Here is an 18,848-nt window from a genome sequence, read left to right as displayed (position 1 = left end):
GTAGCTCAGTTTGGCCAATCAGCTTATTGTTGCCAGGTTGTCATGTTGTTGTGATTGGCGGTCTCGCCTGTTAGTAGGGACGGAGGTGGGACAACTGCGCTCTGAGTATTTACAGTGTGTGCGCGTTGTGCTGTGGACGTGCGGGAGAAACTGCGAGGTGCTGAAAAGTTCGTTGACGAACATGAAACAAACGACGAACGTATGATTTTATTCTTCTACAAGAGAGAAGACGATCAGACTATAAGGTCTTTTTCATTCAAAGGTAAATCCAGCGATAACCCGGTCCTCTGTACATTTGTACACGCTGATCGTTTAAAATCGTAATGATTTGCGTAGCTACTTTGGGTCACGTTTATCCAAAAGTATATTTTCTGAGTGAGTGTATGGTAATATTATTTGTGATTGGAGTGGCAGCGAATATGAGTGTCCACTACGGTGTTAAATTAGAATCTGCTTCAGCTGATTGAATAAATAAATACACGACTAAAATTGCTTTGACGAGGACGTGCGATGCCCGATTATATATTGCCTCCAGTCAGAGAACCAAGCTGCAGGAACATGTGCGAACAAGACTGATCTGTTTGCACTGGAACAGCCTGTATCTCCCCGCGGTCTGTCTATCCCCCGTTGGGTTGCCTGTGCATCTCTAGTGTTTTCTGGAAAATAAGCCATATTACCACTTCACGCTGACATAAGTTTAATTTTTGAACAAAGTATCGACTGTTGTGGGCCAAGATCCTAATTTTTGCAATACAACGTAAATGGATCCCAGATGGTTTCCTATTGGAAAAAGAGTCATCGCTTACAGTACTGCTGTCTTAAATGTGTCTGAAATGAGTAGATAATTTTCCTGATATTAATTTCTTGTGAATTACTGAAGTCATGGGATTGAAAACCCAGTTATGTCCAAATGCTTTCTCAGTTATAATAAAACAACGTCTTAGACATTGTAAACATTACTATTTAATATCCTAACTTTTTTTCTGCCAGGTTTTTGTTAGTACACGGTGGTGCAGCAGGTAGTGTTGCACTCACACAGTTCCAGGGACCTGGAGGTTGTGGGTTCGATTCCTGCTCCGGGTGACTGTCTGTGAGGAGTGTGGTGTGTTCTCCCTGTGTCTGCGTGGGTTTCCTCAGGGTGACTGTCTGTGAGGAGTGTGGTGTGTTCTCTCTGTGTCTGCGTGGGTTTCCTCCTGGTGACTGTCTGTGAGGGGTGTGGTGTGTTCTCGCTGTGTCTGCGTGGGTTTCCTCCGGGTGATTGTCTGTGAGGAGTGTGGTGTGTTCTCCCTGTGTCTGCGTGGGTTTCCTCCGGGTGACTGTCTGTAAGGAGTGTGGTGTGTTCTCCCTGTTTCTGCGTGGGTTTCCTCCAGGTGACTGTCTGTGAGGAGTGTGGTGTGATCTCCCTGTGTCTGCGTGGGTTTCCTCCGGGTGACTGTCTGTGAGGAGTGTGGTGTGTTCTCCCTGTGTCTGCGTGGGTTTCCTCTGGGTGACTGTCTGTGAGGAGTGTGGTGTGTTCTCCCTGTGTCCGCGTGGGTTTCCTCCGGGTGACTGTCTGTGAGGAGTGTGGTGTGTTCTCCCTGTGTCCGCGTGGCTTTATTAAGGTAGCTAGCTTGTGAAATAGCTAATTTACATGGTAATGACAGGATCAGCCTTTAAAGACACCCACCAGTGAAAATGAATTTTTAACATCATTAGACATGGCAGTAAGCATCATGGTTGTAAAAATACATTCTCTGTAAACAAGAATAGCATACAGGATCCTTATGAAAGTACTACACTAGAGCCACTTCCATACACAATTAATATCACCAATACTTAAAATTTAGAATTATATTGTTTACAACTTTTAATCATGCAGACATTTGTTAAAACCATTGGCGATCTCCTACATAGCTGGTTTGGGGAACTCTTGTTATTCCTGTCTCTTATTGCTCCAGTAAATATTCTGGCCCTGTAACAGACCTTGGATTCCAGTCTACTTACCCACACATTCTATGTGTTGGGATTATTGGTTTTCATGGCCTTTCTGAACCACTGTAGGAATGGGCAACATTTGTCACTATGTTGCAACACACAAGTAAATTTCAACATGTAATAATTCCTAATTATGCTATTTTCTATTGGAGTTTTTTATTTGTTTGTTTGTATTTTTAAGTAGAGATAATATCTTTAATGTACTTATATATTTATCACGGTAGCAAAATATAATGATAAAGCCTAAGGTCACATAGCCCACCTATAAGCTGGAGCTGAGATTGTTGTGATGTATGAGAAGGCCCCAGGTGCTCAGTTGGTCAGGCCATCTGGACAGCTGACTGCAGGCTTTTATATGTAGTCAGTGCCCTGGCGGCTCCTAACCCTGGCCTATACGTAGTTCAGTTCAACCTGATGGCTGTGGCCCACACACCAACTGTGACCTGCTTTTTCCTTCATCTGTTGGAAGCATCCCTCCCTTTTCTAATATCTTTCATTCACAAACATCTCTAATATTTCTTAACAAGGCATCAAACTGAAAAAATGGTAAAGAAACTGGTATCTAGACTTTAATATAGATTTTCACCTGAAGGATACTGTATTTTTTTTTGTGGCTTGAAGAGGTGCTCTGATTACCTCCCATGGTCCAGAAGCACACGTTGGTAGGTGGATTGGCAACTCAAAAGTGTCCGGAAGTGTGGGTGTGTGTGTGTGTGGCGTCCCCTCCAGGGTGTGTTCCTATCTTGCGCCCAATGATTCTAGGTAGGTTCTGGACCCACTGTGACCCTGAACTGGATGAACGATTACAGACAATAAATGAATGAATAATGAAGACATAAACCAAATAATTCAGAGTGGTTTGCATTACAAATTGAATTTTATATCCAACCCTGCCTTCATGAATGTTACTGAGGTACAAAAAAAAAATCCATACTAATCATGCAAACACATTTTGTTTGTTGGAACCTTGTGTTTAAGCAACCCTCTGGTCTCTATGTAGTTTTGCGTAGTCCTTGATCTGATGGTCATGGTGGTAGGTTGTTTAAGGCTGTTGTATTTAAAAGGACAACAAAAAAGATTTAGTATTAGGTGAAGACTTTTTTTTGGTTTGCATAAACACCATATATATGGTGCCTGCAGGTAGGAAGAGAGTGGGTTGGGCCCTATGTGAAACAGTAATGGATTGGCATAGGATATTTGACATCTTATCCTTTGTATGATTATAACTACTTATCTTTTTTAACTTGTACAGTGTCCTTGGGTCTCTTGAAAGGCGCTTTCAAATAAAATTTATTATTATTATTATTATTATTATTATTATCTAGATTACCTAGTGACAACCGTGAACAGAACAGCTGACAGCAGGGGAAAGACAGCAGCTTGGAGAGACAGCTGACATAGGGGAATAGACCCTTGTGGGTCATGGTGTGATCAACAATGTGAATGCAACCAACAAATGCTACAATGAGACGTATAGATTCAAGGAAAGAAAAGGTGCTTGGATGAGGGTGTACAGGGGCCCCACACTGAACAATACTGGTTACGGGGTTGTTCAAATCAGTTGGCTGAAGTCCGGCAATGGGTTACTCACCACAGTTCGCAGGATATGATATCAACATCTCTGCTACTACTGAGGAGAACACCTGCACAAGTGTACAGGAAGGTGGAGAGCTGGAGAGGGTGAAACAAAAGAGAAAGGATTTGGGCAAAGAATAAAGGTAAAATGGCCAGCTGCAGTTTGAAGAGTTGGTGTAAATAAATAAATGATGATTTTAAATTCTACTGAATAGCTTTTAATCATTTTTTTATATTCTGTTTTAATTCTAGTTTGTTTTTATTTTATTTTCCTTTTTAAATTCTACTGTAATCTTTCTGTATCGCGCTGTAAAGCACTTTGAATTGCCATTGTGTACGAAAGATGCTCTATAAATAAACTTGCCTTGCCTTGCCATGATAATTGCTAGTTTGAAGCAGATATGAAATTGAGTGGGGAAGTTTTTTATGAATACGGAATGGCAAAGTTTGGTACGTTGAAGAAGAAGCAAGCGCAACAAGACAAGACAGCAAGCAGGAATAGATGAACTAATTCAGGAGTTAAGGGCTCTCAGAAAGCAGTGGAGGCAAGTAGGGAAACCGGAAAGAAATGATATTAAGGTACTACAGAAAAAGCTTAAGGATAGGCTGGCAGTGTTAAGAAAAGCAGAGAACTTGAGGAGAAGAAGGGATATGCTAGGTCAGCGTTCTTTAAGAATAATATTAATTTTGTGAAGACCTTATTTGGTAAAGAGAAATCTGAGAGTTGGAAAGAGGGAATTAGAGGAGCATTTCAATGTTGTGTATACAACTAGAGTTGCTTCGTTACTGTAAGATACATGAAAAAAGTAATTACGTTTTTCGAATTTGGGCAACGTTTACTTTAACTCCAGTATATTTCAATGTCAAATATCTTACTTTTTACATCACTACATTATGAAAATCTGCTGTTACTTTTGCTTTATGTGCGAATAAACTATAACGTGTGAACATATTACCTGTTCTGCATCTCTCCTTGCGACACACAACAGCAAAATTGCAAGGTGACTAATACTGTCGCCACCCTAAAACAAAAATAAAAATGTTTCTCTGCCAATAATACCAAAGGCATATTTTTTTGTTTGTTTTTAATCAACTGTATGTGTGTGAATTTGAGACTGTAATCACTTTCAGTTAACTATCAGAACCGTTATGAGTAGTTAAAATTATCTGTACCTTTTAGTATATGGCTATTTACTCATGTACAGTGGAACCTCTACCTACTGTAGTGGAGTATGGATCCAGATCAAGAAAAGAAAAAATTAAAACTCTTGACTCTTCATTCTGTTTTGTATAGAGAAGACGGAACCTGCATTCCACAGTGTGTGTGTGTTGAAAGACTACGCACGCCCACACACACGCACACACCTATATCTGATATCGAAGGCTATGCAGTTTAATCCAAGTTTAATTTTACGATTTTCACTCAGTTTCAGCGGTGGCCCTTATTCTGGCCAAAACAAGCTTCACCTGCTTTGATCAGTCGTAAAATTAAACTTGGATTGGGCTACAAACAACGAACACAAATGAAAAAAAAATTACTGACAATTAATCGACCGTTTACTCTTTTAGTTTCTGTATTGCAATGCTAACTGACACAAGGTGTCCCCTGCTAGTTCGCATTAAGGTCTGTCTTCTTTTAAGAGTCTTTGGAAGAGTGGGCTTTTTCAGCGGAGAGAGAAAACAAGGAGTGAAAGCGAGAGTAAGCGAGAAAAGGGCGTAAGGGAACTCCCTTTTTCATAGGTGGCGCGGTCACACCCATTTGGTTCCTGATTGGTTCCTGGGTTTGGGGAGTCCACGTGACCGTCTCCAGTTCCAGAGAAAGAAAAATATAACATTTTCTGGGCGAATACATAAACTCAATGAATAAAAATACTTTATACATACTTGAATATAGCATAATGAGTATACTGGAGTATTTTTTATCGAGTATATTATCAACTATTCTAGATGTTAGAGATTAATTCATTTTTCTAAATTGACACAGGAATTTTTCCTCGTGATTTAAACAGTAATTCATATCACTCCGTTAGTTAGTAGACAGTCGCCTGAGAATAACAGAGGATAACATTAGTAACACATTGCATAATACATGCTGTTTGTCTGGTTTGAAAAGTGTTCTGCTTAGCCTTCGATATCAGATATAGGTGTGTCCGTGAGTTTGCGTGTGTGTGGGGGTGCGTAGTCTTTCAACACGCACACACTCTGTGGAATGCAGGTCCCGTCTTCTCCTCCATACAAAACAGAATGGAGAGTCAGAGTCTTAATTTTTCATTTCTTGATCTGGATCCATACTCCACTACACTACGAACTCGATCCATTCCATGACCCAGTTCGTAAGTGGAAAAGTTTATTTCTCGAGTCAATTTTCCCCATTTTAAATAATGGAAAAGCAATTAATGTGTTCCAGCCCACCCCGAAAGTCACCCTTTTTGCTTTTTTGTTATATGTTTACAAAACTCTCAAATTAGTAAAAAAAATACATGTAGCATTACTAAAAATAAAAAAGAAATACAGTGGTAACAGTAATAAAAAAGAAATAAAAAAGTTTTAAGTGGTTACACATCGCTACCTTGAAGACGTGACGACTGGCTGGAGGAGTAACACAGGCACTGGCTGTATGACAGGAGGTGGGGGGTGGGTGGAATAATGGAGAGTAGGCGAGTGAATGTGGGGAGACGAAGCGTAGATACGGCTTAACTTCGAATTTCGATGTCTGCTGTTTACACTAATGCTAAATTGCTAAAACTACAATTTGCTAATCTTAAAAGCTCACTCAAGTCTGGGCGCGCTGGGAGACTCGCCTGTTGGGGTCAGTGGCCATTTCCAGCCGCCGGCTATGTAGGTTTCACAAATCACTCACCGAGGGTGAGAGTCAGTTGGAGATTTATTAAATACAATAAAGAAGTTAGGTAAGAACCAGAAAAAATATTCCAAAGCCCCAAAATCAGTACAGTGAGATAAACAAATCCAAAAGACAAAAACGAGTAAAAAGTCTGAAAAACTTGTTCATCCGACTGTGGACCAATCACAGTTGTTGTGGTCTGCGTAGATGTGGCATGTTTCTGGAGAGGTCCGCATCAAGCTGTGCTGCCTACGGTATAGGTTCGACTCAGAAGCATAAATTGGGCTTAATACTCAGGAGACAGCGACCTGTGTTAGATTGGAGGGACAGCACCTTGGGTGTATTTAATAGTGGATAACAATTGATTGTCATTATTTTAAATGACTGGGGAATCAAGAGTGATACTGGAGTCACCTACAATATTTTAAGTACATGGTTTGTGTACTTTGTCCACCAATGGTGGAGCAGCAAATGGAGGTTACCTAATGGTGTGCCGTATTGGGGGTATAAGTATGCACCTGAGGTCTTGAAGTTTTTGTGAACGTTGGTGATCTTTGTTTCGAAAAAAGAGATCATTCCAAAAGAATGGAGTATAGCAGGTGGTATGCTTATGCCTAAGGAGAAATATGCTGTGGGTATAGAACCGTTTTGGCTCATAAGTGTTCTTAATGTGGAAGGTAAGATCCTCTTTAGTGTGATAGCACAAAGCATCAGTACAAAAGGCAGGGGTTTCTGGCTTTGCAGGATGTTTGGAACATAGCAGCATGACCTGGCATCAGATTCATCCAGCAACGAAAATGGGTAGGGATTTATATAGTTTTTATATAATAATATTTTTGCAACATGTTATTATATAAGAAGTCTCAGCCACAGATGTTCTGCCCACAAGCTGACAGAGAGCCTGATACTTTCAGTGCACTAAAATGGCCTCTCAGGATTCTGACGGTTGGATTCTAATTAGATTTCTTTACATCAGCATATGCCCTTCCGTGTATCGTTTTGTACTGGCTCTGGTATTGGTATGAAATGAATCACTTCCTTATACACGTCGTACCAAAATAGCAGACATGTGATTGGTCTTTTTGTATGTCAGTCAGATTTCTTTTCCTACAGAACATAAAGGTGAACTTAGTAAGTGAGATCTTTTAATTATAGACCTGTTTTGGGCTTGTTTGCAAAGTTAAACATAGCAAGATTTTATCACAGGACAGTAATATCCCTAGTGATCTGCAGATGCTGTATATCTCTGCCTCTTCTGTCAGCCATTCACTAACATTTGGCACTTTAGCATGCTGTGTATAGGTCCTCAAAGCATTTTAATAATTATTTTTGCCCCCATTTGCACCATTGTTGGAACTGAACAAAAGCAAGTATGTCCTGCATGTAAAATATTTTTGAATACAATTTGAATATGAGCCTAATCTTATGAGAGTGTGCAGCTGTATCAAATAGCTGAGCTTTTAAGCAGCAAATGGACTCAATGATAGTTAATTATGCTCAAGAGCCCAATTTCAGGCAGCTGCTCAAACAAATCATAACACACAGACTGCCGTCTGGAATGGTTTAATGCTTGCCTCTTCCTGAACCCCTGTGGCTCTGCCATGGGCCAAGGTCAAATTCATGTCAACAGAAGGAAAGCTGTTTTCCCATAGTAGCCATACTGATAGAATATGGTGTGTTGTATTCTAATTTTAGTCCTGACTATGTTGTACTGAATTTATGATGTCAGCAGTCCCATGCTGATAGTGATGACTATTGTTGGGACATTGCAATGTTTTGTTTTTTGGGTGATAATTGCTTCAGTCTACGGATAGATATTTTTGAATCTATGTCTGTCTAGTGATGTCACACAACACACTAAGGACTCTGCTCTACATTCTGGGCTTTTTTGGGTGACATGTTTATGGTGTTTTTTAAATTTGGCTATGTAATGTAGGAGTATAACTAGACTTTTCTCCATAACTCCAGTAACAGTAATGGGTTGTGTTTTTCTTGGAAAGCTTTACATTAAATATTGGAATATTTCTGAGATTAATTTTCACATAGTGAACATCATCAAATAATGTAGTTAGGTAGTTATGTAGTTTACTCTTTTGTATATTTATGTTAACCTGAGATAAAACGGAACCTACATTCTTCCAACTAGTTCTTGTAGCTTGCAGCTTGAGTGCCACAGCACACATTACTGGCAAAGATCCAGGTCCTTCTAGACAAGGCTATGTTTTATAGCAGCCTGCCCCACTGCCCCCCTGTCCGTCTTAGTTTACTGTCTGTCTTCCTGCCCCTGTGTCTGTTGTACTGGTTTTATCACTGCCCTCATCTCTTCAATCTTATTTTGCATCTCTCATTCTACTTATTGTACAATTTGTCTCAATGCCACCCACTGTCAAAATCATAAGACCTTACAGTGAGTATTCACTCCACATAAATGTTTTCTTTTGTGTGTGTTTATGAAGGAACAGGCATCCAGGTCCTAAATGAAAGATGCAATCACTCTGCCTGTGTTCCATTCAGCTGCACTGTCATTGTGATATAAACCTTCTAAACAACATTGTAAAAGTTTTAGTAGTATGGCTTTTATTTTGGATTCTGGCATTGGTCCCATCCCAGTAAACATTTAGCCGTTGAGTCTACATTGAAATAACGTAATGACTGCCGTCTAATCAAAGTTCTCTTAAGGTTGAAAATGAAAGTTGAAAAGACGTCCAAACACAGACATTGAAAAAACGACTATTAGATGTATTTTGGACGTCCATTGACATTATTAATTGGTCCCAAAATAAATTACTTGTATAAAACGCGTTTTGGACGTCCACTGACGTTATCGATTGGTCACCACTTGATAACCAACTTATTAAGATGGATTTTGGACATCCTTTGACGTTTAAAATATGTCCTTGATGGACAGACTTTTAGACCTGTTTTGAATGTCCAGGGACGTTCCTTGTTTACTGGGATCCGAGACTTTAGTATGGAAACTAAAAAATATTAGAGGTGGAAGGAAATAGTTATCATGAAAAATAACTTCATGCTAAGCTGTTCTGAGCATATTTTAAATATTATCATATTTAGTCAGTTCAGAGACCCTCGCCGATACCAGGATTTATTCAGAAGTACATCATCACATTAATCAACAATTACCTCCTGTGTGTTTCATTGAAGAATTTCTACCTTGAAGAAGAATTGAATAATACAGGGAGGGCCATTTATATGGATACACCTTAATAAAATGGGAATGGTTGGTGATATTAACTTCCTGTTTGTGGCACATTAGTATATGGGAGGGGTAAAACTTTTCAAGATGGGTGGTGACCATGGTGGCCATTTTGAAGTCAGACATTTTGGATCCAACTTTTTTTTCAATATGAAGGGGGTCATGTGACATATTCTGTCATATCACATGCTGTGTTCACAGGGCCATTACAACAAAATTCCACAGTAAAATTTCTTCATCTTCAGGATATCAGTAGTCTGTGTCTTCAGTGAGCCTTTCAGATTTTTGAGACACTTTGAAAATAAAGAGATAATATCCACAGAAGGAAGCTAAACGTGTAGTTTTTCCACAGTATGGAAGTTGTGTTCGTATTTCACCATCTAGCAGCGACAGAATGCAACTAGTGCAGCATTTAAGGTGAAACAGAAACTCCTAATGAATCGATTGAAGAGCAGTTATATTCAGATGCAAAAAAAAAAAAAAAACAGTGCTACAAATACTTCCATACCTTTTCCTATGATTACTTGTGTGTTAATTATGTCTCTTTGTCTACGGTGTGCAGGTGTGCCCTCTCCTCTCTAAACTCCACCACGGCCCTCACCTGTGTGCTCCACTGTTTTCCTTGTGAGCCGTCGTGGGCTGAGCGGCCCTTTCTCCTGCGCTCCCGTGCTGTCTCTCCTGCCACACTCACCATGACGCGCTCCAAAACCTTCCAAGCCTATTTACCCAACTGCCATCGCACCTACAGCTGTATTCACTGCAGAGCCCACCTTGCCAACCACGATGAGCTGATCTCTAAGGTCAGTAAAAATACTATTTCTGTAAAGAGGTTGTGTGTGTGTGTAAAACTAATAATATAACTTGTAGATATGGTTATTAGTAATGAAAATAATTGGTCGTTTTTTGAAAGAGAATTTACAGACCTCCTGGCTACAACTGACTGATGGCACTGGCATCAATGCCCAAGAGAGTGTACCTGCACTCAGCTTCTCTGAAGGGGCTCCACCATTACTCTGCAAGATTATATAATGCAGGCATCTGTTAGCTCTCCTCCAAACATATTGAGTTTGTTTCCCCAAATATAGAGAGGCAGTGAAGCCATTTTGTGACCAAGTTTAGCTTATTTTGAGGCTAACAAATAAAGTGCATTTACTTCAGCATCAATTGCATGCAGGTCAGTGTGTATATTGAGTCCTACTCTACAAAATAATGTGATAATAATAGTGAGGGCTCCTTTTGGGGTATTAATTAGATATGATAATATGTGTTGATTGAGACACTGCTACCTTGCTGACAAATCACATAAGAAACATTACCACTGTGAGAGCTGGGCTAAGTTTGTTTCAGAGACATGTAAATGCTGTAAATGCATAAAATGATTTTAAAGTGACAATGGACCCATTTTTTAAAATGTCCAATCAGCAGTACCAATCAGTCACTGGACCACAGAGTTCAAATCTAGAGAAGCCTAGTTATAAAATAATAATTGTTAAGACTTTCACTCAGATTTATTCACTTACATTTAAAAATGTGCTTCACAAGTGGTGCTGTTCAGTGCTGTGTGTTTTTTGTTTGCTGTGTTAGCCTCATAACTCCTGTGCAACAGAGTTCTTGCATCATGACGGATTTGGCTCATATTGTGTTCCTATTTGAAATGAACCACACAAGTTGTGGAGTTGTGGAGGTTGTCGGTTCAAGTCTGCGTGGGTTTCCTCCGGGTGACTGTCTGTGAGGAGTGTGGTGTGTTCTCCCTGTGTCTGCGTGAGTTTCCTACGGGTGACTGTCTGTGAGGAGTGTGGTGTGTTCTCCCTGTGTCTGCGTGGGTTTCCTCAGGAGCTGGTGTGTTCTCCCTGTGTCTGCGTGGGTTTCCTCCGGGTGACTGTCTGTGAGGAGTGTGGTGTGTTCTCTCTCTGTCTGTGTGGGTTTCCTCCGGGTGATTGTCTGTGAGGAGTGTGGTGTGTTCTCCCTGTGTCTGCATGGGTTTCCTCCGGGTGACTGTCTGTGAGGAGCTGGTGTGTTCTCCCTGTGTCTGTGTGGGTTTCCTCCGGGTGACTGTCTGTGAGGAGTGTGGTGTGTTCTCCCTGTGTCCGCGTGGGTTTCCTCCGGGTGCTCCGGTTTCCTCCCTTGGTCCGAAAACACACGTTGATAGGCGGATTGGCTACTCAAAAGTGTCCATAGGTGTGACTGGGTGAGTGAATGTGTGTGTTGCCCTGTGAAGGACTGGCACACCCTCCAGGGTGTATTCCTGCCTTGCGCCCAATGATTCCATTGGACACAAAGTGACCTTGAACAGGATAAGCGGTTACAGATAATGAATGAATGAATGAATGTTTGTTTGGGTTTTTTGGGACACACACAGGTCTGCTTTAAAAGCAATGCTGCTCTTAGAATTATCAGAGTGGGCTTTATGATTATTTACCTGTAATCAGGCGTGGGCAGTTAAAGTCTGTTTTTAGCTTTGCATAGGTCTTATTTATGTGTCCTGGTTGTTCTGATTGGGTGGTTTAATTCTTGCTTGTCCAAGTGAATGTCCAATATTGCATTTTACAGATGACTTGTAATGTTGGTGAAGATCTGAGTCTTATTGGCATATGTGGGTTGAGCTGATTCCTCAAAATTATCAGCCTATGTCTGTATGATACGGTGTGTGTAAGTGAGCTGCTCATCTAAGCGTGTGAGTGGGAGCAGTATGTGGGTCAGTGTAGCACACTGGTATTCTCTGACGTTTGTGACACACATGCAGGGATCAGAGGGATCGGAACGTTGTTAGGATTTTTTTTTTGTGGGTTGCAGCAGTAATCAGTCATCTGTCATTACCAGAGCAGAATGAGCCACACCAATCAGGCCTGTTTTGACTTTACTATCCAGAAAACATATAACAGCCAGTCTTTAACAATACTGTAGCAAGTTGTTTTAAATATATTGCAAGGCATATTATTACAATCATATTTTATTTAACGTTATAGCTAACCATTGATGTTTTTATTTATATGTGAGATAATGAATTCAGGCCCCCTCCAGGGTGTATTCCCGCCTTGCGCCCAATGATTCCAGGTAGGCTCTGGACCCCCGCGACCCTGAATTGGATAAGCGGTTACAGATAATAAATGAATGAATGAATAATGAATTCAGATCAAATTGTTGTTTTTTTTTCTTTGAAATTATCAAGGAACCTACAATATATTTTTATCACATGCATCATATATATATTTCACATATTGTCAAGCTTTAACATATCACAATATGGGAATCTTACAGTTAGTCACTATCATCATAGTCATAGTTTGTGAGGATGTTATTGAGATACATATAAATTGCTTTCAACACAGACATTTGACTGTGTGCCTACTAGCCCTGAAGTGATATGCGCAGGTGCTGTGGGATATAATAATAATAATAATAATAATAATAATAATAATAATAAAGAATAGCTCCTAGCTCCCCAACACAGTGTTCAACTGATCCCAGCCAATAAAGAGCCACCCTGGAGATCTGTTGATCTGAGCCCATATGGACAGGCAGCTTTGGTGGCTACCATAATCACTGGCTTGCCTTAAGTTCACATCCTCTCTGCAAAACCCCATCTGTCCAGGCTTTCAATGGAGCGATAAAGAGAGTGTTTTTCAATAAGGGCCACTTAAATCGTGTGCACATTTACAACACTGACAAAGCAGCTTCTTACTTTTCTCAAGTATCATTTTATGACATGTTTAAGCTCATTTGCTTCCTCCTTTGTCATTGACTTTATTGCGCGAATCCTGCAGACTAGACAAAAGCTCTCCCAGGCAACCAGTTCAGTATTTTCTTTTCTCTTTACCTTTGCAGTCATTTCAAGGGAGTCAAGGCAAAGCATACCTATTCAACTCTGTGTAAGTTTCTTGCTCTGTGTCATTTTAGTCAAATTTGTTGTCAGATTAATAAGCCATAGATCATTTGTTCCATACAAGCAAATGGAAGATTGAGATTTAACTTTCTTTTTGGGACATGAGCTTTCTCAAACCAATCTTGTGATTTAAATCACTAACATCTACGCCCTTCTCTTGCCTTCTCTCTTAGAGTAAACGTGGGCTGTGGGCCGGCAGAAGAGAGGGTGCTCTTGACGGGTCTTCATGCAGTGGCTGACATCTACTGTGAAAATTGCAAAACCACATTGGGCTGGAAATATGTGAGTTCCAGATAATATACCAGCTTCACATATTCACAACTTCCCTGGCACACATCTCAACAACGGATGTTTAGAAACACATGCTTGTTTGTCACCTTGCTTATCTAAGTAGAGCCACACTGGAGCAGACATAATGTAAAGAATGTGGTTGCTGACATTTTATACCTAGGAAAAATCAATGCTTATAAAATGATTGCTTTTAAAGTTTATATGACAAGTGCTATTTAAAAACCTAGAAACTGTCCGGTAAAAAATGCTGAAGAGCAATAAAAGTCTCTATCTATCAGGTTCATATGGATCATGTTGTGTTTACAGTATTGATTAATTAATTAATCATAATTTTGAGTGCACCACAAAGCATTTACACATATATTTATATTTATTGTTGCAGAATTATTTCGTTGTGTCCAGTTTTACAGATGAATAGAGGATGTTAGCAGAATTAGCCTTGTGACTTAAGTCATAATCGTTGAGAAACCACTGCTACATATAAAAAAGCACCTTCTCTGGCTGGACAAAATAATTAATTTACAAGCATTTTAAAATGGCATATAGTGAGCAGCTCTTGGTGTGGAGGTTAAAATTAAGTTCAACCAGTGCTGTCCTGCCCTGTTTGGCTCTGTGCGTGAGCATAATATCAATCAGCTTAGCTGCTTTGAGCTAAGGTCAGACAGACTGCGTAGTCCTTGTACTTGTAATACATGGCGTGATACCCATGCCAATTGAGTGTTGTTGTTGTGTTTATGTTTGTTTGGTTTTTTTTTCGCCATTGGTACCATCTGTGGGCAGATATTAATAGCCTCTAAGAGCCTGATTCAGAGTTGTTGTCAATATATGAAAGAACAACTCTGTGATTTTGAGACTTTAACTTTTGCAGAATTGTAACACTGAAAAATTAATGTGGCTTTGTGTATAAATTTTGATATGCACAAACAAATTTAACCAGAGAAGTATTTTATAGCTTAAGAACCATCTCTTTAATCTCTTATCTTACAGAAACAGACCCTTTTCTCACCGTAGAAATTTTGCACAACCGAATCCCCATATTTATCTAACTTTCCCCCTGCTTATATTCTGCATTGTCCACTAAATAAGCATAAATTTAATAAAGAAAACATTCTCATACACAGACATTTACTTTGCCATAATTAACTGCTGTTACAACAAAACCACATCTCAAATAAACATTGGTGACAGATCTATGTTAACAGCTAAATAACTAATTCCGGTTTTTGTTTACACAATTAAAAATAAATCTGCTGAAATAGGTTTTTGAACAATGCCTTCGAACAACCATTTTTGTTTCTATGACGAAACATTTTTGCTAATATTTTAAATGGGTAATGGACCTTATGATCAAGTGATAGATTTTTAAACCATGGCATTGCTCAAAGACCCCTTTGTAGGACCTTTTTATTTTTGAGAGTGTATGTTTATGAGCAAACTCAAGTCAGCAGTCTCCAATGACATGAAATTTAAACCAAAATTACACATGTGTAAAGCACAATTTATTGGAGCTTATTTTAGCTCTCGTTTATTAAACATGTTATTTAACTTTTCAGTCACCCCACTTTTGTTTTTGTAGCATTTTTCTTAGTGCAAGAGCAAAGAGATACTAGGCAAGCCTAGTTTATTAGGACTGCCATTAGCCATATAGCCATTGTCACAGAGGGTTTTCTGGCATTTCAAAAACAGGAAAGCCCAAAATACATACCTTTTTCATTGGAAGGTCTGGAGAAGCTTTGGTGCATCATATCAATGTCTTTGCTTACAATAATAACAAGTAGTAAACGATAAACTTAGCTTATTACTTGTGTTTGAACATTTCTAAAACCAAGCACCTTAACATTTTATCATCCAATAGTTTATACTTGATAAAGGAACAGGGCATCTCTGGAACTAGATATTTATTACTGACTGACATAAAGCTGTGCAGATGGAATTTACTCATCAGAATGTCAGTAACAGTAAGATGTGTCCATGTATTTGTGTCATTATAGGGACAGACAAGACAACTTTCTGTTTGTCAAATATATAGTAGAAAACAAAAGTCTGGGTCACAGAAAGATTCTCCAAACATAAAGAAGAGACTATCGTATTAATATTATTATTCAGTAAAACACCGAGCTGCTCACTCTCTCAACACTGACCCCTTGAACAGTTGAACGCGCATTTTTTTAGGTCCCAAAAAGAGTACTTGTCCAGGGAAAAGAGGACCTCTGGTCACCGCCACTGTTTCAAATTTAGTTCACGAATTGGAATATGAAATATGACTGAACTAATAACAGACAGTGTAGTGGCACCACCTTAAATTCTCTCTGTGAAATTTGGCTGAAATAACCGTTCCTACTATTCCTATTGTTGCTCTGCATACCCTGGAGTTACCTTCAGTGGTCAGGAATCCTACAGGATCAAAGCATGGTTATTGTAGGACAATTATTCCTCCAGAGACACCGACACATTAATGAGTGTTACGTTGGTTAAAAACCACAGTAAAACAGTGTGGAAAAAATTGAGATTTTGGCCCATCCCTACATCGAGGGCAAAAGGACAGGGCCTCAAGATCTTGGAATGACAGCAACAATATTGCCACTGTTTAAAGGTGGTTGATTGGCAAGTACAGGGGTACATCTGCACTGATTAGCTGGTTAAAGCTCAACATGTATGAATATATTGCTACAACTGTGTGACATTACCCAAACACCACATTCCACTCAATTTAAAACACAGAAACCTGCTCGACACCAACTTATGTAGAGCCAATAGACCCAATCCTGCTTCGTTTCAACCTTTGAAAGGTTATGCCTAAAACCACATTAACAACCACCATATCTCTCTCTCTCTCTCTCTCTAGGAGCATGCCTTTGAGAGCAGTCAGAAGTACAAGGAGGGCAAATTCATCATTGAGCTTGCCCACATGATCAAAGACAACGGCTGGGACTGACCCCACTCTTGTCCTGCTGTAGAGACTTTTGGAAAGGAACATATGGCATATGAAAAGCCAATAGATTTCACCCTGGAATACTCCCTCAACCCAATATATACCTAGATTCTGGACGGTGTGAAATTCAGTGCTCTCCTCCTTTGTGTGAGAGTGAGTGTGTGAGAGTGCATATATGAGCCTGCATTTGATTGTTAGAGAGTTTGCATTATTGTAACAGAATAAGGCGGTTTCTACTCTAGATGCATTCATGAGCATATCCTGTACATTCAAATAGCATGTTCATGCTTGCATAAAGACAATAAGAGCAAATTCTTGGAATGTCAGAAGCTTCCACGGACCCCCAGACAGTTTCCCCAATGGCTGGACCAATGGAGAACAGGGAAACCACAAATATATTTAGTGCAGTACCTTACAGCATGAGTGATTGTTGACCATTTTACACACGCCAGTGCACCTTAAAACTGCTGGCTTGTCCATCAAAATAATCATCTTGTCTATTTAATTTTTTATTTCTGAATCCCTTTTTGATTAACTGTTTGCACATGATTTATTTATATGCATATTTATTGATTCTTGGTTGGAGTTCTTCTGTGGTTTAGTGAGGATGTTTACCCTGTGTTAAAACTGTAGCAGACAGCAGTGGTTCAGAGCCATTTATATAGTAGTGATATTTGAGGATTTTTGTTCTCTCGTTCTCTCAACTTTATTATTCAGATTATGCTGTGCTTTTGCGTCTGATTGTTCTATGTGAGGGTCAGTTATACAAAGGACTTAATTTTCCCCTCAGTTATCGTGTCTCTAATATGTGCTGGTGCGCAAAAGGGCATGCTATCTTCGTTTATGTAGTCAACTATAAAGGAAAGGTCTTTCAAACCCATCCTTGTTCTGCATCGGTGGCATACTGTCAGTTGCCATAGACATTAATTTTGATAGTTTCCTGTGCTTATTACAAGAAAGAAGTGCTCAAAGACAAAGGCATGTAATAGAAGCCACTGGGCAGTAGCTGAAATGTTCCATTAGCTTCTACTATGTTTTTAGCTGACAAGTTATGGTAACTAGCAGGTTAAAAATGCTGGATTTTTTTTCTTTAATGTTGAACAGGTGTCTAATCATTATGGATTGAGGCTTTTCAAAAGCCTGTGATGTCCTGTGAAGAGCAAATCAGTATGATTTACAATGGAATCTCCCCTTCATCAAGACAGAAAGTAATTTATTTTCCAATACAAAACACAGCATATTAGAGTCATACAAGCTGTTACTTGGGGAATAAACCCCATCAACATAACCAAAGACTTCTCAACACTACACTAATCAAACTGTGTTCTTTGTTCAGCTTAAGTTGTGTTTTTGTGAGCATAGTCCCATGTTATTATATGTTTTGTGTGTGTTTTTTTCTTGTTGATCAAAGTCACTTTACTTTGACGTAATTGCTTTGAATGTATGTATATGTATCACTTGATTATGTATTAGCTCATTTATTCATTCATTCATTATCTGTAACCGCTTATCCAATTCAGGGTCGCGGTTAGCTCATTTAGTGTATATTTATTATCTGGTTATTATTAATTGTTGATTATTTTAGCACTCAATCTTGTGAGTTGAACCCAGGGTGGGAGCTGTCATAATTCAACTTTTTTACTTGTTGAAAACAATAATTTTAGTATAATTTCTTGAGAAATAAAGTGTATAGGAGATTGAATCAGTAGGTTTAAATCTGATCTCAATAAAGTTCATTTTAAGAATGTCTGTATGATTGTTTCTAATGATGGGTCATTGTGCCCCTGAAAAATGCAACTGTGCATATTTTATACAAAAAAATAAAGCTAGTGCAGCAGTAAAATTAGATGATAATGGTTTAAATGTATGACGTAAGACTTACCTTTTGCATTTCTCTGAAATGTAAAAATATCTCCACACATCCAAAATACACTATTAGAAGTAAGCTGCATTTCTGTAATCTCCTGTTACTTCCAAAGAGCTGGTATTTAGACTCCCCAGTCTAGAAAAACATTTTCCACGTCTGTTTTAATTATTTTTTTGTTTGTTTCCGGAAATTTTTTTGTTTTTTTGTTTTTGGAAATATTTAATTTTCTTTCATTTGCTCTCCATAAGCCCTAGTGATAGATATAACTGT

The 18,848-nt window shown here is 39.1% G+C and overlaps 1 protein-coding gene across 1 annotated transcript; it reads left to right on the top strand.

Moving 5' to 3' along the window:
- The first annotated feature begins 97 nt into the window (after positions 1–97).
- On the top strand, positions 98–18,330 carry ypel2a (yippee-like 2a). The gene is made up of 5 exons (XM_066651157.1): positions 98–262; positions 10,168–10,405; positions 13,431–13,474; positions 13,662–13,770; positions 16,625–18,330. The coding sequence occupies exons 2-5, from the start codon at positions 10,298–10,300 to the stop codon at positions 16,712–16,714; spliced, it is 351 nt and encodes a 116-aa protein (XP_066507254.1). The 5' UTR covers positions 98–262; positions 10,168–10,297; the 3' UTR covers positions 16,715–18,330.
- The last annotated feature ends 518 nt before the right edge of the window (positions 18,331–18,848 follow it).

This window comes from Hoplias malabaricus, chromosome 18 (assembly GCF_029633855.1).
Source record: "Hoplias malabaricus isolate fHopMal1 chromosome 18, fHopMal1.hap1, whole genome shotgun sequence".
NCBI lineage: Eukaryota > Metazoa > Chordata > Actinopteri > Characiformes > Erythrinidae > Hoplias > Hoplias malabaricus.
This window is presented reverse-complemented; position numbering and strand designations above follow the sequence as displayed.